The sequence below is a fragment of the Engystomops pustulosus genome, chromosome 1 (assembly GCF_040894005.1).
Source record: "Engystomops pustulosus chromosome 1, aEngPut4.maternal, whole genome shotgun sequence".
Taxonomy (NCBI): domain Eukaryota; kingdom Metazoa; phylum Chordata; class Amphibia; order Anura; family Leptodactylidae; genus Engystomops; species Engystomops pustulosus.
Window position 1 is genome coordinate 295,318,910 of NC_092411.1, and position 22,664 is coordinate 295,341,573.

General features: G+C 42.8%; 1 protein-coding gene across 1 annotated transcript in view; it reads right to left on the reverse strand.

Annotated features, from left to right (window-relative positions):
* Positions 1-5,772: 5,772 nt before the first annotated feature.
* Positions 5,773-22,664, reverse strand: part of LOC140131158 (vomeronasal type-2 receptor 26-like) — a 42,065-nt gene continuing 25,173 nt past the window's right edge. Inside the window, exons 2-4 of the mRNA XM_072150875.1 lie at positions 19,893-20,921; positions 17,985-18,108; positions 5,773-6,680 (exon numbers count right to left, since the gene is read on the reverse strand). Of these exons, the coding sequence (XP_072006976.1) occupies positions 5,773-6,680; positions 17,985-18,108; positions 19,893-20,840 (1,980 nt within the window). The 5' untranslated portion in view covers positions 20,841-20,921. The remainder of the gene's footprint in view (positions 6,681-17,984; positions 18,109-19,892; positions 20,922-22,664) is intronic.

Sequence of the window (22,664 nt, forward strand, 5' to 3'; positions counted from 1 at the left end):
ATGGATGTCTTGTACCCAACCAGCTCCTCGAGTTACAGAGAAGTTTTGCAACCAACATCACAGATCCACTGAGCATGATCGGAACTCTAACAGCCATGATGCTACAGTGCTATGGGCCTTTGCAATGAGCATGTGATGATAAGACAGCACCATCTATGTATTCACTTCTTACTTCTTAAGTGTAAAGTCCTCCTCTCCAAAGTAGCTTGTATATAATGTTATGTGTCATCAATAAGGTAGAACTACTTCCTCTTTTGGTCAGTGCCATTTCCTGCTGAGGAAGATCTTTATTTCATACTCCAGTTTTGGTGTGATTTATGTGAGCTCCCTCAGCAGCCAATGGAAACTATTAGAATACCTGAGGTTGTGTAAGAAAGGGGAACCTGACATTAATAAGATGGGACATAATTTTGTTTCCGCTGTCACCATGAGCATAATAATTGAATTTCACATACTGGTAGCTTCTAGCTGCCCTGGTATTAAGCAAATTTTGGAGTTCATTCCTAAGCTTAATTAGTTGCGTCCCACTAGCCATTACCTTAGACCTCTTTCCTACAAGCTCTAATACTGAAATATGCATTAGTAATTCAGTAGCTTAGTGTTTTTTGTTTTTTTTAACCTAACTGCCCTGAGTTCCCCTCTGGTTACCATTTATATGCCTCCCATGTGAGAGGTTGCGTAATATCTGCCGATATTCTTGGTAGAAGTTTCTCCTCTATTCTTGCTACTTGTTTGGGGTCATAGTAACTCTGTTTATTTAGTCACCAGAAACATGGCTTAGATAAAATGTCATATAAGCATCACTGACAAGGGGGAGTGGTCAGAAATCATGGGTGGGCCAATCATCACCTGCTTAAGGATTGCAGGTGATGCAAGCAGTATCAATATATAGTCAAGGCGCTGTTATGTGGATAGAGGAGAAAAGGTGTAGTCCTTTGTGTCAGATTGAGTGTTTGCCAAGAGTCTAGGACACCGTAATCGAAAAGCACTTTTTTCACTAATGTCAAATGTCCTGTTAAGCTTTCAAAAATTGGGTTGAGTGCTAACTTGATGTCTCCCCCTATAATCTTAAACCCTTCTAATGTGGAGTCTTTTGTCTTGAGGGACTCTCTGAGCCATGAAACCTAGCCCACATTGGGAGAATATAATGATTCTAGGGTGACCTGCACTGGCCCTATTTTCCCTTTAACCAATACAATTTTTTGGAAATCAAGATGCACACATCTAGTCACTTTGCCATAAGTATTGTGGTATTGAAACCGATAACCACTGTGAGAGAAGGAGGAGGGGGGGGGGGTGCAACCTGTTTTAAGATGTGTTTCCTGTAAAAAGACAAATATTAGACTTATCTTTACACAGTAATTGGATCTTTTCTTCAGTGAGTCCAAACCACGTATGTTGTAAGAGGTCAACTTAATGTGATCCATCATCAATAGTGTTTGATTAGGGATTGCGGCAATAGTGGGAGCTGCTTTTTCCAATCATTGGCCTTAGCAGTGATAAGTGACATCACTTGTAATGTAAAGGAAATAACATCCTGGACAACAGTGAGGACACTGATTGGCAAAAGTGGGTTCTGTGATCTCCTAACTCACTTCTGGGCCCTATCGACACTGCTGAAGACAGAGGACTCCAGCAATGCTTGAAAATGAGAGATAGAACAGAGTAGATAGTGAGTAGATCATATACAGAGTATATAGCAGAGGTTTTTTTTATTTTGTTACCCCTACACTGTCCTTAGTGGTGTTTTCAGATTTAAAAAATTCCCAAAACTTGTCACAGGCGGGAATATCTTCAAAAGCTAGAAAAAACATCTCGAAATAACAATTCAAAGGCACCAGAACTGCGATGTAACTACACCTAAAAATATTGAATGCCTCTCACAAGTAAACACATTTATCACCAAAAATAATAAACCAGCAAATAATTTAATTCACCTGAAGCACATACATTGGTTACACGCAAATCGCCAGATAATAAACTACACAATAATCACACGCTAAAAATCATTCAACCACCGAAATACATACAAGCAGCGTGAGCTCTATAGAGAATGGGTTACAGATGAAAACAGAAAGACAAATTAGGGTTATTTTTTTGTATAAATTCCCTACATTGTCCACACCGATTGTATTTATTTCTGAATTTTGTAACTCTTTGCTGTTAAGGGTATGTGGTAACACATGGGACTGGTAAAAACTGAGAAGTGCCACTAGTTATATACTATGAATTCAACCACAGGCTGAAGGGTTGAAAATGTAATTTTATTAAGGAAAAGTATAGGAAAGGCCATTACTTGTTACTACACAGGCAGTAACCGGTCTATAGCACAGGATGGACAAATCGCCAGAAAGGTTTTCTCTACAACAGTGATTTATTATCAGATAAAAAGGAAAGCAAAGAATGGATTTTATTCAGGTATTCAGGAATTTCATGTCAGTTTTATTGGGGAATTTCTTAATAATATGAACATCGATGAAATTCAGGCTGAACAATGATTTAGGTAAAGTGTTTCTGTAACCTGTGTCCTTTACACTTCACCTCAGGATTTACCAGGATATTGTAACATTTGGGTATAAACATGCAGAACAATATTCCTCCCCCTGAGGACAATATGGCAAATATCTCTACGATGACCATGTATTTCCCTCTGCTGCTCAGATAGGCCGGGATGGCACAGATCCAGACACTGCAAAACAGCAGCATGCTGAAGGTGATGTACTTGGCCTCATTATAGATATCAGGTAATGCCCTCACCATGAAAGCCAGAACAAAGCTCACAGCCGCCAGGAGCCCCAAATAACCCAACATGAGGTAAAAGGCCAGGACAGAACCTTCATTACACTGGATGATGGTCTTCCCAGGATAATCCCGGTTATAACCTTATTATCTAGATGAAAATGTAAAACAGTTTTCATAGCTATTAAAAATACCGCCTTCTCTTGTAATGACAGTGAGTGGTGTATTATAGGATAATTCTTATTATAAAATTGGATCTCATCCGACTCTAGCAAATGCAGCTCCTGTCAAAAAAGTACACGATAGATAGAGGATAAAATTGGTTTCCAAGTCAGAGTTTCCTTGGAGAGTTAAGGTCGTTTACATTTAGCAAAAATAAATTAGATCGCATTTATAGTCTTACAATAATCTTATTCAATCTATTAACAGAGGAAAATAATAGTCATAGTGTAACTTCTTATATTTACCGTATTACAAATTCTAATCCTGGTAAAAATCCTGGTAACGGAAGGTTCCCATGGGCCATAACCAAGTTTCCAAATATTTTTTTTGTTTTTGAGCTTTACAACATACTGACTCTGAGGGACAACATTTATGGTTATAAGTTTTGAACGCTTTAAATGACCAAAACGATTTTGTGATTGTTTTTTGTGACACATTGAACTTATACTGGTAAATTTTGGTTGATATGCTTTGTGTTTATTTATAAAAACGTTGTTTATTTATAAAATATAAATGACGAAATTTGTAATTTTCTAAATTTGCAATTAAGCTTTTGAGACTGATAGTAACTCATTTCAATCAAACGGAGATTTAAAATTTTTTTCCAAATGTATTAAATTGAAATTTTTGGAATCATTATTGTTTTAAATGAGTTTGAAATATAATTATTTCTATTAGATTCCCACTATGACCCCCCTTTTTTTAAAGTACACCCCTCAGATTCTTTTAGTAAGTTTTTTAACCCTTTGCACGGTGCATAGTAATTAAAACAATATTGAGGTGAAGTTTAGAATGGTCTAATTTTGTTTGTAATTAATTTATCCCTAAAATTTACACATTTCTAAAAGAAAAAAGAGAAAACCCATCTTTAAATGGATTTAAACGTAATATTTGTTTAATGGGTCAATCCTCCCCCAGGTTTCAATAAGATACATTTTTCATGATAAGTTTCATGTTAATTTTTACAATTTTTTCCCCTATTTTCCTTAGGTGCAGTAAAAGAGCCCATGAGGTAAGGTTAAAAGAATAATAAAAAATTACCAACAAGATCATAATTTAAGAAATTCATTTACCTTCTGGGTTCTTTACTCTACCACTCTATCAAGTAATACTATAGTATTATCACCATAATTGTAAAAACTTTAATGATGTCATATGGATTTATAGATAACATATTTTGTAAGGGAAAGCACAGACTTTCCTAACACACAATTATTAGTCAGTGTTAGATTTATGAATTATTAAAGTCAAAACTGTGATCATGTATTGGATATACACTACTTACACTGGCAAGAAAAAAACTTGTAACCAGATGGACGTTCCCTGATGTCCTGAGGTCTTATAAACAGACTCGGATAAGAACCCCTGGGTGTCAATGCCCCAGTAACTAGTAATGTGCATGAGGACAATAAACAGACTCCACAGGTGACCAAACAAGTGAAATAAAACCTGGGGTGCTAAGGCCAAGTTCTCATGGAAGAGGGAAATAAACATAAAAGTCCACCGGTAATAAAGCAACAGATTGAGAGACAGGTCTAGGCATCAACGGCCCAAAGGAAGTTGGTATTTTTTTAGGTGGAACATAAATATCATCCCAGGAGATCAACAAACCATTTGGCTAAGACCTGGCAAATGAGCGCCCATCCCTAATACAAGAACCCCATCCTAAGAAAGAAGTGACCTACGACAGAGATGTCAATATCTTATCACTGCAAGCCGATCGGAGAAGAGTCATCATAGGCCGAGAGATACCTCAGTAGGATGGAGGCATGGGCATTAGTAGTTGTGATAACAGTTTGAGGAATGCCTCCTCAATGTCCTATACTGACATAAACTAACCTCACATAACATGACTGATGGTTACATCACTAAAGCTAACTGCAAAATTACAAGACTGCTAGGCTATATCTGGACTATATATATATACATCTCATCTTGTTTTACTAACTATTTATTTTACCTTTTAGTTTTACCTTCTGTAAGTTTAGACTCTACATCTCTGAAGACAATTGCAGGATAGGACAATAAGCAGGGACAACCCACTAGTTACAGTCAGACATCCATTGCATTATTTTTTTTTCTGTTGAACTACAATGCAAATGTAATCCATTGCAGGGATCTATTTCTAACAGAAATATGCCAAACATTTTTTTCCACATTTTTACATTTCCATAGGGGTTAAAAGGGTTGGCCACATATGCCATATTTTTACAAGACAAATTTTGGGTCTCCTATATTGGGTCTTCTATCCTGTGTCCTGCTAGCTCCCGGCAGAGGGTGGAGGCCATGCAGAAATTTCTGTCTTCACATGTCCTCCATCATAACTACTCCTATGTCAGTGGTTGGAGGGGCATGCCGATGTCTTTGGTACTCCCTCCAGCCACTGACATAGGAGTAGTTATGATAGAGGAGACGTGTAGACAGGAATGGTCTGCATGGCCTCCACCATCTGCCGGGAGCTAGCAGGACACAGGATGTCACAGGAGTCCTGCTGCCTTGGGGTCATGTGACACATGGCTCCTTGTAGCTCCTTGTAAATGTTAAAATGGTAGGTAGAAAATGTTAGACCCTATTAAGATCTTATACTTTCCTGTTAAAGTTTAATATAAGTTTATATACTTTATTAAATTAATCCCACATAAAGATCTCTATTTATTTATTATAAGTTTTGCAATGTTTGAGAAAACATAGAAGCGTCATTCCACATTGTACATAATCTGGAATAGGAGATTTCATGTTCATATAGTTTATGTGTAATATGTGTATACATTACCATTATTACCATTGTGAACAAGGAGTAAGAATTTGCAATCATTCCTTTCTTCTACCCAGCAAATCAGATTTTCTGTGCATTTCTGATTTATTCAAAATTATTAAACATTTTGGGAAAAACACACAACCCAAAAGTCCAGCACTAGAAGCAAGGACAGCGAATACCTCCACAGCCACCATGTATTTCCCTCTGGTGCTCAGATAAGCCGGGATCATGGCGATCCAGACACTGCAGAACAGCAGCATGCTGAAGGTGATGTACTTGGCCTCATTAAAACTGTCCGGTAATGTCCTCACCATGAAAGCCAGAACAAAGCTCACAGCTGCCAGAAGCCCCATATAACCCAACATGGAGTAGAAGCAGATATCTGACCCCTCATTACACTGAATGATGATCTTCCCAGGAGAAGACTGAGTGTCCGTGTCCTGATACGGGGGAGAATTAGACAACCAGATTACACAGATTACCACCTGTATGTTTGAACAAAACAACACTATGGTATAAGACAGTTTCACACTTAGCAATTTTCTCCAGGGGCTTCCAGGCTTGGTGGACTTAAAGGCAACACAAACCATAACAGTCTTTGCGAGAAGTGAAGAAATGGCTACTGAGAAAAAAACTCCAAAACTGGTTTTACTTAATGAACAACTTATATCACTGGGACGACCGAGAAACAAAAAGACAGATAGGAAACTAAGGAAGATGGAGACCAGGAGGAGATAACTCAGGTTCCGGTTATTGGCTTTCACAATAGGAGTGTCCCGGTGGTCAATAAATATTTTGAATATGAAGCCGGTCACCAGACATCCGAAGAGCGAAAAACTGGAAAATACAGAAGCCATTGTGTCATTTTGGTAAGAGATTAAATCCATCACTTTGGGGAGACATTGACCCCTCTTCTCATCTGGCCATTCATCAATTTGGCATTTAATGCAGTTTTCAGCATCTGTAGGAATATTACATACATTTTTACATGTTAAGACGTAAGTGTGACCTGAGGCGTAATCAAACCATGTAGCAGATTTATGAACGACACCTGCTTCCTTATTAAGAAATATACATGTATAGATTTTAGATTCACACATGTGAGTTACTATCACACACATGTATACACGCATATATACACACATTTGTCACGGGTGCTGTGATTTTATTCCCCGTTGTGACCCCGGATATGTTCCCGTTTATGTTCCTCTGCTGGCAGCCCTGACCTTGTGCTCTGCCTCTGACTCCGAACCTCGGCTTCCCATCTTGACCTCCGGCCTGTCCCCGACCATGAACTTGCCTAACGACTCTGTACCTCACCTTGGCTGCCACTGCAGACAAAGTCACACCTGTGGAACGACCTGGTGGTACCACGCCGCAACAAGTCCACTCCCTTTTGCAGTGGGCTCTGGTGAAGAACCACTTAGAATCCGGTCCCAGGTGTCTTCTTTCATTGTCTGTGGTGGTCTATTGGGTCTGCTACCCTTGGAGCCTGACAACATTTATGTACATATATGTATACTGCATACACACAGTTTATACACACCGTATACCATATACACACACACATATATACACTCACCGGCCACTTTATTAGGTACACCTGTCCAACTGCTCGTTAACACTTAATTTCTAATCAGCCAATCACATGGCGAGAACTCAGTGCATTTAGGCATGTAGACATGGTCAAGACAATCTCCTGCAGTTCAAACCGAGCATCACTATGGGGAAGAAAGGTGATTTGAGTGCCTTTGAACGTGGCATGGTTGTTGGTGCCAGAAGGGCTGGTCTAGGTATTTCAGAAACTGCTGATCTACTGGGATTTTCACGCACAACCAACTCTAGGGTTTACAGAGAATGTTCCGAAAAAGAAAAAACATCCAGTGAGCGGCAGTTCTGTGGGCGGAAATGCCTTGTTGATGCCAGAGGTCAGAGGAGAATGGGCAGACTGGTTCGAGCTGATAGAAAGGCAACAGTGACTCAAATCGCCACCCGTTACAACCAAGGTAGGCAGAAGAGCATCTCTGAACGCACAGTATGTCAAACTTTGAGGCAGATGGGCTACAGCAGCAGAAGACCACACCGGGTGCCACTCCTTTCAGCTAAGAACAGGAAACTGAGGCTACAATTTGCACAAGCTCATCAAAATTGGACAGTACAAGATTGGAAAAACGTTGACTGGTCTGATGAGTCTCGATTTCTGTTGCGACATTCGGATGGTAGGGTCAGAATTTGGCGTCAACAACATGAAAGCATGGATCCATCCTGCCTTTTATCAACAGTTCAGGCTGGTGGTGGTGGTGTCATGGTGTGGGGAATATTTTCTTGGCACTCTTTGGGCCCCTTGGTACCAATTGAGTATCGTTGCAACGCCACAGCCTACCTGAGTATTGTTGCTGACCATGTCCATCAGTTAAAGGGCTAAACTGCCTAACAAGGAGAGATTTCCCTGCTGGCGATCAGCAGGACAAAATAGAAGTACCCACTATTTAGGACAATCTATCCCGTCCTGCATTGGGAAGCAGTCAATTATAACTTTGACTTGACCGGTACATGATCACTGTTTGATAAGTTGTGTTTTGTTTCCTTGGCAATGTCTGGCAGCTGATATACTGGCTAATACTTTGTACATGTTAAAGGCATTTGAATGAATTCCATGCTTTAGAAGAATGACAATTTCACCCATACCATCACCCCTACCACCTAGTACCAATAGGATGGATTTCATATTCTTTTGTTTTAAAATGAACTTTTTAGGTTTATTTTGGACATTAACCCCTTATTGCTCAGCAGCGGATATATCCACCTCTGAGCTGAAGCCGGCTCAGCTCTGGATCGGAGCTGAACCGGCATCGGGAAACACGGGATGCTGGCTGTAACTAATAGCCGACCCCCCATTGTAACACCCGGGATCGGAGTGGGCTCCGATCGTGGGTGTATAACCCGTTAACCTGCCTTTGGGGGGACTTTCCCTCACGATCGCCACCACTGCTGTGGCACATTAGACTTCGACCACATTCATGTGAACGTTTTGTTTCATATGTCTTGTGTTTACAGCCATAAATTCAGGACGTTTTACACCCGTATGACACTGTAAGCGAGCCGTATTCTTATAAAATATGGTGGGCAGAGAAATGACAAAATGGTGACAAATGATAGTCCTGCCCCAAATTTGGTCATCTGGTCAGACACAATTAGATAGATACTTACCCTTTCAGGACGCTGTCAGCTTAAGTCTCAGCCCCATTTTTTGGATTCTGTCATGCGTCGGTTTATATGGTTATAACTCTTAAACACTTTTACTTATCAAAGAGATCTTAAGATAGTTTTTTTGTCACATGGTGTTCTTCATTTTATTGGTAAATTTTGGCTGATAAGTTTTGCGTTTATTTATAAAAAAAATGTAAAAAATTATAAAATTTTAGAAAAATTTGCCATTTGGCAAATAGTTTTACCACCTAAATAGGTTTCTGAATAACATTTCCCATATGTTCACTTTACGTTTTCATAATTATTAAAATTTCTGGAAAATGTATTTTGATGTCACGCGGCTTACAAATTGAACATTGATTTTCCGTATATTTTTTAGGAAATTTCTGAATTTAGTTTTTTTGGGATCATTATTGTTTTTAATGAAATTTGAAATATATAATATTAGAAATCCCCTATATCTCAACCCATTTTAAATCTGATCCCCTCAGAAACCTCTCAATTTAGCCCTAAAATTTATTTGTTTCCAAAAGATAAAAAGAGAAAACCCATTTTAATATTTGTTTTGCAGTTTTTCCTGTGCACAGAGACCCCCCACATTTGGATGTTACTTATTGTAGGGGCGCACAGCGAGGCAGAGAAGGGAAGGAGCGCCCTGCAGCTGCCAGTTTTGTCCTATAGACATTGCCACCATTTTGTCAGCTATCAAATTCTAGCTTTTCCGTTAGTGGGACCATGTGTGGGCATTTTTTTGTAGGATGAGATGTATTTTCTGCTGATATGATTTTGGGGTTGGTATCCCCTATTGTTGAAAACATTTTTTTTGGGTGTGGAGGAGTAGAAAAAAATCTATTTAATTTTTGGTGTTCACCTTATACAGGCAGTCCCCGGGTTACATACAAGAAAGTGTCCATCAGTTTTTTCTTAAGTTTAATTTGTATGTAAGTTGAAACTGTGTATTTTATAATCGTAGGTCCAGAAAATTAGCTTTTTGCCCCAGTGACAATTGGATTTTCAAAATTGTGGCTGCAATGGGACCAAGAATTATCAATAAAACTTCAGTACAGACACCTTACATCTGATCACTGCAGTCTGGGACTATAGTACAGCATCCAGAGAGCTTCACCAGATATCATTGTGGGCAGAGGGGTCCATCTGTAACTAGGGGTCGTCTGTAAGTCTGGTGTCCTTAAGTAGGGGACTGTTTGTAGCCTAATAAACATCTTATTTTTATTCTGTGGGTCAATAGGATTATGAGGAAACCAGACTTAGATATTTCTTCTTACATTTAACTAAATGACTCAAAATAAAACCTATTGGGACACATTTACTAAGTGTCGGACTTTGTGAGTTCTTTCTAGTGTAAACTGCCTGCACAGGTATTTAAGAATGGGGTGTTTGAGTGCTCAGTTGGAAAGTGCACCTGATTTATCAATGTTTGTTGCACGCCCTATGTTAAAGGTGAACCACAAAAAAGTTGGTGAACTCTGTTGGGCCAGTGCAGGGACAGATTCATGATTTCTGGTGCAAGCTCTTAATGGATGTGTCGCAACGTGCATAATACACGGACTTTTAGTGCAGTTTCCCACATTCTTAGTTAATGTGCCCCAATATGGGAAAAAAATCTATTGTTTTAGTATCGCCGTCTTCATGTTATCGCATGCTTTGTTATCACACAACACTTTTATTTTTTTGTCTACAGAGCTTGTGGAGGGCTTTTTTTGCGAGCCTTTTTGCCAGTATCATTCTGGTGTAGATCACTGGTGTTTTGATCACTTTTCATAACATTTTTTGTGAGATGAAAATGGTAAAAAAGATGTTTTTTACAGTTTTTTTTACGGTGTTCTTTGTTGCTGGTTTAAAAATGATATCATTTTATTCTACAGGTCTTTACAGACGCGGTGATGCTATAAATGTGAGGATTGTGTAATGATTCTGACCGTTTTCACATTAAATGTCATTTTATGTGTTAATGGGGATTTTGGGCGATTTTATCAATTTATTTTTTATTGAACAACAATTTTTTTTTACTTTTTTACTTGCACCATGGGACATGAACAAGCAATCAGGCTGACACTGTGCCTTCAAGATCCTGCCATCGGACCTCAGTGCTGCCATTGCAGCGATCACCGCCCCCTGAAAATGGCACGAGGATGAAGGGGTGATCGTGGGGGAGAGAACCCCAGAAGGCAGTTTAAATGCTGCGGTTGCGCTGTCTCTGTGTCCCTCCAAATCATTTAAATAATGGTCCAATAAATCATCACAAACCCTGGTGAGTAGAGATAAGCGAGCACTAAAATGCTCGGGTACTCGTTATTCGAGACGAACTTTTCCCGATGCTCGAGTGCTCGTCTCGAATAACGAGCCCCATTGAAGTCAATGGGAGACTCGAGCATTTTTCAAGGGGACCAAGGCTCTGCACAGGGAAGCTTGGCCAAACACCTGGGAACCTCAGAAAAGGATGGAAACACCACGGAAATGGACAGGAAACAGCAGGGGCAGCATGCATGGATGCCTCTGAGGCTGCTTAATCGCACCATTATGCCAAAATTATGGGCAACAGCATGGCCATGACAGAGTGACAGAATGAAGCTAGATAGCATCTAAAACATCCAATAATTGACCCTGACACTATAGGGGACGGCATGCAGAGGCAGCGGCAGCAGGCTAGAGAGTGTCATGGCGACATACCCTAAATGGACTCAGGCTTCAAACCAATGGGTGGCAGAGAGGAACCAAAGGAGGTGAGCAAGAAGCGCTCAAATAATATCGGTACATGATAAAAGTTTGCCAGTATATTTTGTGGATTACACAGCAGGGTGGCGACAAAGTTAACATGGAAGCCATGAAAACAACCCAAAATTCTGCCTGACACAGCTCGTTTGATAAGGGGAACATGTATGGAGGCAGTGAACTAGTAGTAGATTAAAGGTGCTGCAGTTAAAACTATGTTAGTTGGATCTTGGCATGGAGCTGGCGCTCCGCTGCCAGGCGAGCTTTCGCCAATCCAAGCCCCTGTCTCTAGGCTACTCCCCAAACAGCACTTCTAAGAACCTTTTGTATAAGATCAAGTGTAGTAGCGTTCTTATAAGTTTGGGATATGGCGGGTGAGGGGAATGTAAACAGATGCGCAAGAAGCGCTGAAATAATATCGGTAAATAATAAAAGTTTGCCAGTATATTTTGGGGATTACACAGCAGGGTGGCGACAAAGTTAACAAGTTTGATGTGGAAGCCATGAAAACAACCCGAAATTCTGCCTGACACAGCTCGTTTGATAAGGGGACCATTTATGGAGGCAGTGAACTAGTAGTAGATTAAAGGTGCTGCAGTTAAAACTATGTTAGTTGGATCTTGGCATGGAGCTGGCGCTCCGCTGCCAGGCGAGCTTTCGCCAATCCAAGCCCCTGTCTCTAGGCTACTCCCCAAACAGCACTTCTAAGAACCTTTTGTATAAGATCAAGTGTAGTAGCGTTCTTATAAGTTTGGGATATGGCGGGTGAGGGGAATGTAAACAGATGCGCAAGAAGCGCTGAAATAATATCGGTTAATCATAAAAGTTTGCCAGTATATTTTGTGGATAACACAGCAGGGTGGCGACAAAGTTAACAACTTTGATGTGGAATCCATGAAAACAACCCAAATTTCTGCCTGACACACCTCGTTTGATAAGGGGACGATGTATGGAGGCAGCTATATGGACGACTTTTGGAGGTAGCAATGGAGACAACGTGTGGAGGCTGCTATGGAGACAATTTAATTTGGATAGTGCCTGTATGTGGCAGTCCAAAAAAGTTTTCAAACCAGAGGAGCAGGTAGGTGGCCCTCCAGAAAAATGGAATAGATTGAGTGCCTGTATGTGGCAGTCCAAAAAAGTTTTCAAACCAGAGGAGCAGGTAGGTGGCCCTCCAGAAAAATGAAATAGATTGAGTGCCTGTATGTGGCAGTCCAAAAAAGTTTTCAAACCAGAGGAGCAGGTAGGTGGCCCTCCAGAAAAATGGAATAGATTGAGTGCCTGTATGTGGCAGTCCAAAAAAGTTTTCAAACCAGAGGAGCAGGTAGGTGGCCCTCCAGAAAAATGAAATAGATTGAGTGCCTGTATGTGGCAGTCCAAAAAAGTTTTCAAACCAGAGGAGCAGGTAGGTGGCCCTCCAGAAAAATGAAATAGATTGAGTGCCTGTATGTGGCAGTCCAAAAAAGTTTTCAAACCAGAGGAGCAGGTAGGTGGCCCTCCAGAAAAATTGAATAGATTGAGTGCCTGTATGTGGCACTCCCAAAAATTGTTTAAAACAGAGGACCGGGTAGGTGGCCCTCCAGAAAAATTAAATGCATAAAGTACTATAGCTAGAGCCAGTGGGCCCTGTCAAAAAATAGCCAGTTTCCTCTGCTTTAGTGTACAAAGAGGAGGAGAAGGAGGAAAATGAGGAGGAGGAGGAGTGCATAAATTATTCAGGTTGAGCTTCCTTCACCTGGTGGAGATTGGAAATTATGAGAAATCCAGGCTTTATTCATCTTAATAAGCGTCAGCCTGTCAGCGCTGTCAGTCGACAGGCGTGTACGCTTATCGGTGATGATGCCACCAGCTGCACTGAAAACCCGCTCGGACAAGACGCTAGCGGCAGGGCAGGCAAGAACCTCCAAGGCGTACAGCGCCAGTTCGTGCCACATGTCCAGCTTTGAAACCCAGTAGTTGTAGGGGGACAGGTGACAGTGTCTTGCTGGGGTGACATAAAGCTGGCAAAAGCCTTGTAAAGCGTACCCTTGCCAGTGCTGGACAAGCTGCCTGCTCGCCTACTCTCCCTCGCTACTTGTCCCGCAGAACTACGCACTCTGCAGCTAGCGCTGTCAGAAGGGAAATACTGTGGGTCCAGGAGAGTGAACACCCAGTAATCGGTGCTGGAATAAATTCTTTGAACGCGAGGGTCACGGGATAGGCAGCCTAGCATGAAATCTGCCATATGCGCCAGAGTCCCAACGCGCAAGAATTCACTCCCCTCACTGGCCTGACTGCCCATTTCCTCCTCCTCCAGCTCCTCCAACTCCTCTTCTTCTGCCCATACACGCTGAACAGTGAAGGTCTGAGCAATGCTCCCCTCTTGTGTCTCGCCAACATTCTCCTCCTCTTCCTCCTCATCCTCCTCCACCTCCTCCGATATGCGCTGAGAAACAGACCTGAGGGTGCTTTGGCTATCACCAAGGGAATCTTCTTCCCCCGTCTCTTGTGACGAGCGCAAAGCTTCATGCTGATCAGAGAGTTTTTCAACAGGCCAAGCAGCGGGATGGTGAGGCTGATGATGGCGGCATCGCCACTGACCATCTGTGTTGACTCCTCAAAGTTACTCAGCACCTGACAGATATCAGACATCCACGTCCACTCCTCATTGTAGACTTGAGGAAGCTGACTGACCTGACTACCAGTTCTGGTGGAAGTTGACATCTGGCAGTCTACAATCGCTCTGCGCTGCTGGTAAACTCTGGATAACATGGTTAATGTTGAATTCCACCTCGTGGGCACGTCGCACAACAGTCGGTGAGCGGGCAGTTGGAGGCGGCGCTGCGCTGCCCTGAGAGTGGCAGCATCTGTGCTGGACTTCCTGAAATGCGCACAGATGCGGCGCACCTTCGTGAGCAAATCTGACAGATTGGGGTATGTCTTGAGGAAACGCTGAACTATCAGATTTAACACATGGGCCAGGCATGGCACATGTGTCAGTCTGCCGAGTTGCAGAGCCGCCACCAGGTTACGGCCGTTGTCACACACAACCATGCCTGGCTTCAGGTTCAGCGGTGCCAGCCACAGATCAGTCTGCGCCGTGATGCCCTGTAATAGTTCTTGGGCGGTGTGCCTTTTATCGCCTAGGCTCAGCAGTTTGAGCACCGCCTGCTGTCGCTTAGCGACGGCACTGCTGCTGTGCCTAGAGCTAGCGACTGATGGCGCCATGCCCACGGATGGTAGTTCGGAGGAGGAGGTGGAGGAGGGGTGGGAGGAGGAGGAGGCATAGTAGGCCTTTGAGACCTGGACCGAGGTAGGCCCCGGCGTCGGCAGTATATGACCAGCCCCAGGGTCAGACTCGGTCCCAGCCTCCACCAAGTTAACCCAATGTGCCGTCAGCGATATATAGTGGCCCTGCCCGGCAGCACTCGTCCACGTGTCCGTGGTCAGGTGGACCTTGTCAGAAACGGTGTTGGTCAGGGCACGGATGATGTTGTCTGACACGTGCTGGTGCAGGGCTGGGACGGCACATCGGGAAAAGTAGTGGCGGCTGGGGACCGAATACCGAGGGGCGGCCGCCGCCATGAGGTTGCGAAAGGCCTCGGTCTCTACAAGCCTATAGGGCAGCATCTCCAGGCTAAGCAATCTGGAGATGTGGACATTAAGGGCTTGGGCGTACGGGTGGGTTGCACTATATTTTCTTTTCCTCTCCAGCGTCTGGGGTATGGAGAGCTGAACGCTGGTGGATGCTGTGGAGGATCGTGGAGGCAACGATGGGGTTTTTGTGCCAGGGTCCTGGGCAGGGGGCTGACTATCAGCTGACACAGGGGAAGGAGCAGTGGTGTGCACGGCCGGAGGTGAACGGGCTTGGTGCCACTGATTCGGGTGTTTAGCATTCATATGCCTGCGCATACTGGTGGTAGTTAAGCTAGTAGTGGTGGAACCCCTGCTGATCCTGGTTTGGCAAAGGTTGCACACCACAGTCCGTCGGTCATCCGGTGTTTCCTTAAAGAACCTCCAGACTTCTGCAAATCTAGCCCTCGCCGCGGGAGCCCTCGCCACGGGAGCTTCACTACGTGACACATTTGGCGCTGATGCACCTGCTCTGGCCCTGCCTCTCCGTCTGGCCCCACCACTGCCTCTTCCAACCTGTTCTGCTATAGGACTCTCCTCCGTCTCAGAAGCACTGTGTTCACCCGGCCTCTCAACCCAGCTTGGGTCTGTCACCTCATCATCCTCCGATCCCTCAGTCTGCTCCCCCCTCGGACTTCCTGCCCTGACAGCAACTTCACCACTGTCTGACAACCGTGTCTCCTCATCGTCGGACACCTCTTTACACACTTCTTCCACTACGTCAAGAAGGTCATCATCACCCACAGACTGCGACTGGTGGAAAACCTGGGCATCGGAAAATTGCTCAGCAGCAACCGGACAAGTGGTTTGTGACTGTGGGAAGGGTCCAGAAAACAGTTCCTCAGAATATGCCGGTTCAAATGCCAAATTTTCCTGGGAGGGGGCAGACTGGGGGGCAGGAGGCTGAGGTGCAGGAGCTGGAGGAGTGCCGATTTCGGTGACATGGGTGGACTGCGTGGAAGACTGACTGGTGGACAAATTGCTCGAAGCATTGTCGGCAATCCACGACATCACCTGTTCGCACTGTTCTGGCCTCAACAGTGCTCTACCACGAGTCCCAGTAACTTCAGACATGATGAACCTAGGGAGTGTAGCTCTGCGGCGTTCCCCTGCTCCCTCATCAGCAGGTGGTGTCTCACCCCACCCAGGACCACGGCCTCTGACCCCTGCAGTAGATGGACGCCCACGTCCCCGCCCTCGTCCTCTACCCCTAGCCCTCGGGTTAAACATTTTGAAAATGAAAGTTATATAACTTTAATTTTTTTTTTAACTTTTTTTTGTGTTTTTTTGTGTTTTTTAGTTTTTTTTTTGTGTTTTTTAGCTTTTAAAACCAAACAATGCTATCCTATTGCTATGGCTATTTTCTAGCCAAGTATGAAAGCACACTGATGAGATGACGCTGAGTTATGAAAAAATAAACGTAAAATAAAAAGGAAATGGCAGACTGTGCCTAATTGAAATCCAACCCCTAATAAATTTTCCCACTTCGGTCTTTGCGATGGATATGTGCGTCACTAAGCGCTAAACACAGCGGTCGCAAGTCTCACTCCAAATTCCTCACAATTGGCTAGTATATGCACTGCAGCAAGGACAGCCACCAGCAGATCAACCAGAAATAAAATATATATAACGCTATTGTAGGCGTAAGTAAGCCGTTTGGATTCTCCTTTGGCTATTTTCTAGCCAAGTATGAAAGCACACTGATGAGATGACGCTGAGTTATGAAAAAATAAACGTAAAATAAAAAGGAAATGGCAGACTGTGCCTAATTGAAATCCAACCCCTAATAAATTTTCCCACTTCGGTCTTTGCGATGGATATGTGCGTCACTAAGCGCTAAACACAGCGGTCGCAAGTCTCACTCCAAATTCCTCACAATTGGCTAGTATATGCACTGCAGCAAGGACAGCCACCAGCAGATCAACCAGAAATAAAATATATATAACGCTATTGTAGGCGTAAGTAAGCCGTTTGGATTCTCCTTTGGCTATTTTCTAGCCAAGTATGAAAGCACACTACTATGCCAGATGAGATGACGCTGAGTTATGAAAAAATAAACGTAAAATAAAAAGGAAATGACAGACTGTGCCTAATTGAAATCCAACCCCTAAAAAATTTTCCCACTTTGGTGTTTGAGGTGGATATGTGTGTCACTAACAGCTAAACACTACGGTAGCAAGTCCCCCTGCAAATTCCTCACAATATGGTACTAGCTGCACTACTAGTGCCAGCAAGCCCAGCCACAAGCAAACAAAAAAAAAAAGTATAACGTTATTGTAGCCCTAAGAAGGGCTGTTGGGTTCTTGTTGAATCACTCCTGCCTAACAGTAATCTACTAGCACCCTAACGCTGTCCCTGACCAGCAGCAGCTCTCTCCCTAGCGGCATCCAGACACAGAATGATCCGAGCAGCGCGGGCAGCGGCTAGTCTATCCCAGGGTCACCTGATCTGGCCAGCCAACCACTGCTATCGACGTGTAAGGGTACCACGTCATGCTGGGTGGAGTGCAGAGTCTCCTGGCTTGTGATTGGCTCTGTTTCTGGCCGCCAAAAAGCAAAACGGCGGGAGCTGCCATTTTCTCGAGCGGGCGAAGTATTCGTCCGAGCAACGAGCAGTTTCGAGTACGCTAATGCTCAAACGAGCATCAAGCTCGGACGAGTATGTTCGCTCATCTCTACTGGTGAGATAATACCACTATACCACCATATACCGGTTACATTGGAGATCTCTCCTTCTGTACATGCGACACAGTCATAACAGCAAATGTGAATTGTTTCCCGAGGCTTTTTCCTGCTTCCAGGTAAGCACGGGGCGGAGCAGCGGGACACCGGGACCTAAAAAGAAACAAACTTTTATTAGAATAAGAAAGAGACAATTGAGACCGAGAAGGGTGGAACGCAGACAGTGAGGTGCCCATTCAAATGAATTATTTTCCTTAACCTCCTAATTAGATAATATGGATATTATACTGTACACCGCAGGCATATTGTGGATATCCATACACTGCATAAGTTGTGCCATTTAAGTAATTCTTATGCAGTTTTCTCTGCAGTTTACACTTACTTATTAATCCAAGTACCGTCTCTGTGGTAATCTTCTTAATACTATTTGTTATCCATGGTCACTTTTCTTCCAAAATCAACTTTTAAGATTACGCCAATGGACTAGAAGGGCTTTTGAGGCTTTACCAGAGCCCAAGCATCAGGAAGAAAAAAAGGGGTTTCCCAGCTCACCTCCAAGGTCACGTTGAAGTTGGCACGGAACCCGCCTTGTTTGCACAGGCAAAATACTGAGAGGAATAAATTTGATGGTCCAGCCAACATCGGTGATCTTTCAGACTTTTATTTCGTCAAATTTCATTTATCCACCGTGTAAATCCATAGTTCCTACGCGTTTCGAACAAACTAGTCGCTCTTAGTCATGGAATTCCATGACTAAGAGCGGCTAGTTCGTTCGAAGCGCGTAGAAACTATGGATTAACACTGTGGATAAATGAAATTTGACGAAATAAAAGTCTGAAAGATCACTGATGTTGGCTGGACCATCAAATTTATTCCTCTCTTTACCAGAGCCCATCTGTGTCCCGGCTTCACAGTCTGTTACACTGCCTCCCTCCCTTGTTCCTTTGCCTTTCTCTATTTGCCTTCTGTAACCAGACACTTTGGGAGGGGTACACTTGTTCCTGCAAAGTGTTACAGCCTGTGCAGCTCCTACTGAGTAGATCTGGTATTGCCCACCAGAGCCCTTCTGGCTCATTAGCATATTTTAAAAGTTGATTTTAGAAGGAAGGAGGCCATGGATAACACATATAAGAAAATTGCCAGTAAGTATCTCTGGTTTATTTTGCTTTATTTTGGTGGTAAGTTTCCTTTAAACAGGCACTGAATCTTAGGACTGCTCAGAGATACCTATACATAAAAATCATGCATCATAATAGGATAAAAGCTCATGGCCCTCATGTCCTCTGTTATTTATCTTAACCATTGAAACATTGATACAGCACATAAGGGACCATCACTTAATCAGAGGAGTCAGTATAGGAAACAGCTCCAGCAAAGTGGCTGCCACTTCTTTCCACTGTCTAATTTACAGGTCAACACAACTAAATGTGTCGCCTTCAACATCTTGTGTCCCTTGAATATGTAAGACCATGTTCCATTGATGCAACTGTATCTGACTACAAAAACTGTCTACAAAAACTACCAGACAAAGCAGCTGTCAGGAATTACTGACCATCAGAGAAGCATTACCACTAATTCATATGTAGCAATTGAGGAAGTTGCATTTTCGAAACCCCTGACCAAACTTCCACACCACAAATGTCACGTTACCAGATACATCCAAACTTTCACACCAGATATGCCGGTATCTTAATCCCCTGACTAAAGGCCCCCTAACAAAGGCCCTGCTGTGTGTTCCTAAGTCCCATCAACATCACTCTGCCGCACGGGCCTTCCCCCGTTACGCTACCTCCACATAATGGGAAGGGCATTAAGTGGGGTCGGAGCCTTTTGACATAACCAGCAATGCACCAGAACTTGATAATCTACCCCTATACATATATAGTAGGGCAGATAGAAGCTTTACGTAATGACATGTATAAGGGAAGACTTCTTACCTCTTGTGTGTGTCTCCAAATTATAGACTGGGGATTAATGTAAAGCTTCTGACCACTGACACCCCAGGGGGTAAAATTTCCTACTTCATTATCATGTGTGGCTTCCTCTTTAAATATTAAATTTAGTATTTTGTATGGATGAACAGCTTCCCCCTGGTCATTGAAGTAATATGAAGGAGTCGTTGGATCCAGTGTGTTCCTCATCCTCTTTATGTAGTGATGTAACCTCCGTGTGTATTGCACAAGTCCAGTTATTGGATTTTCATAATATTTGTCTTTTAGAAATAAGAAGATTTCATGTAGAGACTTTGCCAGGATTTCTACTGCTCCATACAATCGTGGAGTGACCCCGGATAGGAGGAGACTCCTCATACTGGGAACTCTATACCTATGCATTATGTTCCGAACTCCCTGCCACAATCTCAATGAAATGAATGAATTTTTATCCTTGTTTCTTGCGATTGAATCTAATATTTCCCAGTAGGATTTATCATGGAATATATCAGGGAGTTTCTTGTAATGTTTTACAAAGTCTTCCAGTTCTGGAAAAGGCTGTGAGGAAAAGTCCACGGCAAGACTTGTATTTATTTCTATGTACTTGGACTCCGGAAGGACAGAACCAGAGACCCAGGATGGTGAAAGGAGGAGATTCTTGTTCACGAGGGCAGATTCACAGCGGTAAAGTATCACCTCTCCATACATAGAGAACGTCCCGCACATTATGATGATACTCACTTGCGGGCTGTTTAGGGCAGACAAAACGGGCTCAATATAGTTGCAATTGTCCTTTGTAAGTTTTATGGTGAAGGCGGCACAGATCCCGTTCTCTCTCATGTACTTTTTGAGTATCTGCAGTTCTTTCTCTCCGTTATCATCATCCGATACGAAAATCCCAACCCAGGTCCAGCCAAAGTATAGCAACAGCTCGATGATAACCATATTGTGCATGTGGCTACTTTGGACTGTTCTGAAAACATGTGGATAGAGGAGTCTATCCGATAGTAAGTGGTCAGTGGCTCCATAGCTGATCTACGAGACAAGAAGATAATAATTATATACGACTTTGTGGCTCTTAGTCAATGGTAAGATCCATCAAAAAAACCTTGTCACTCAGAAAACCACAGGACTAAAGAGATGATGACCTGAACCGCAACGTTCGGCTAGTTTGAAGTTTGGTTTGAGGTTTGGCTTTCAGTTCAACACCCCACGGTTACTACCTGTGACTGGTGCTGGCTCACTGGTGTTTACTCTTTTAATAACTTCAGCAGACCTGTCGGCGACAGATAAATATCAGTATGCACCAATACAAATGCCTGTGGTCTGTGTGTGCAACCATTTACTTGAGAATCATCACACCTTGATGACGTCACAGGGAGCAACATGGTGTTGCTTGGCAATCTCCGTAAGCTCCATAGAGATGAATGGAGCAGAACGGTCAAGTGCGGCTTCATTACTCTCCCGGAACAATGAGGGGTCTGACTAAGGTAACTGGGGCCTTATCAGACCCCTTGTTTTTGTGATCTGTGGGGTATTATATAACTTATATTTGTGGGAAAACCGCTTTAATTAAAACAATATCTTTATTATTTGGGCCAAACTAAATGAAGAAATTAATTTACATTCATAGGCACCGTGTCTTCCATCTTGAAAATGCCAGCCACAAATGCAGTCTTGGCATAATGACATCATTGAACAACTTGTGTCTTAATGAAGTAATTACATTATGCAAATGAGCATGAGGGGCTCTGAGCCCCATAGATGTTAATGTTCCCTGAGCCCCTCAGGCTCATTTGCTTCATTTTTATAGCCATTTTTTCTGGGTATAGGAAGCTCAAAAAAGCAGATCCTTCCAAAGAAGGCAGACACCAGCATGACAGTGTGCTTAGTTTACAACCCTTCATCCTGTTTGTATATGTCCTTTAAGGCCACAGTACTAAGGAACCCTAGATCAATCCTGTCTGCTGGGATTATTATGTTGCATACTTTTTGACCATTGTTTTAAGCAAATTGATCTTCACAAACATAACTCATATATCCCACTGCATTGATGTTACACTTATACTAATAGACAGTGACTAGAGTCTTCATTACCTGAGGATATCCATATATTCCAAGGATTTGTGCTGCTGTGATGGTGGTAGATGAGTGTTGGTCTCCAATGACACCAACGAGTTTGTCCTGGTCCTCACAGATGTAATTAGGTGTCGCCTTATTGGTGCCAGACAGAAGATGCAAAATGCTGCTCACAGCCACTCGCTCATTCAGACAGGAGTCATAAACACGATATCCCAGTGTTATATTGGGCAAAACGTCAGGATTTCGATTAATATTATCAATAGCAAAGAAAAAAATCAGAGAATATATAAATCCCTCAAAATCCTCACTGTGTATAGAAAAATAGGTTATTTTTGGTGGGATAAATTCTACTTCCTTGTGGCAGCGTTTAATATTCCATTTAATGAACTGGAGGTTTAAATAAAATGTAGTTGCTGCATTTTCTTGCACTTTTTTGTCCACGGATATCCAAAATTTACTAGGGTTTTGTTATGTTTGTTTTTCTTAAGAAAATGTTTTAACTGTATCGACATATACAGACACATAGGTGGAGATTATCAGGACTTGTAAGGCAGAAAACTGATAGACAAGGAGTGAAATAATCACATTTTCTAGGGAATCACTAGTAATTGGGGTGAAGATGCGGTGAGGGGGGCCTTACTTCCGCTTACTTGCTACAATTAGTGACTGTTATAGCTGAATTAATTGTGCAATTCT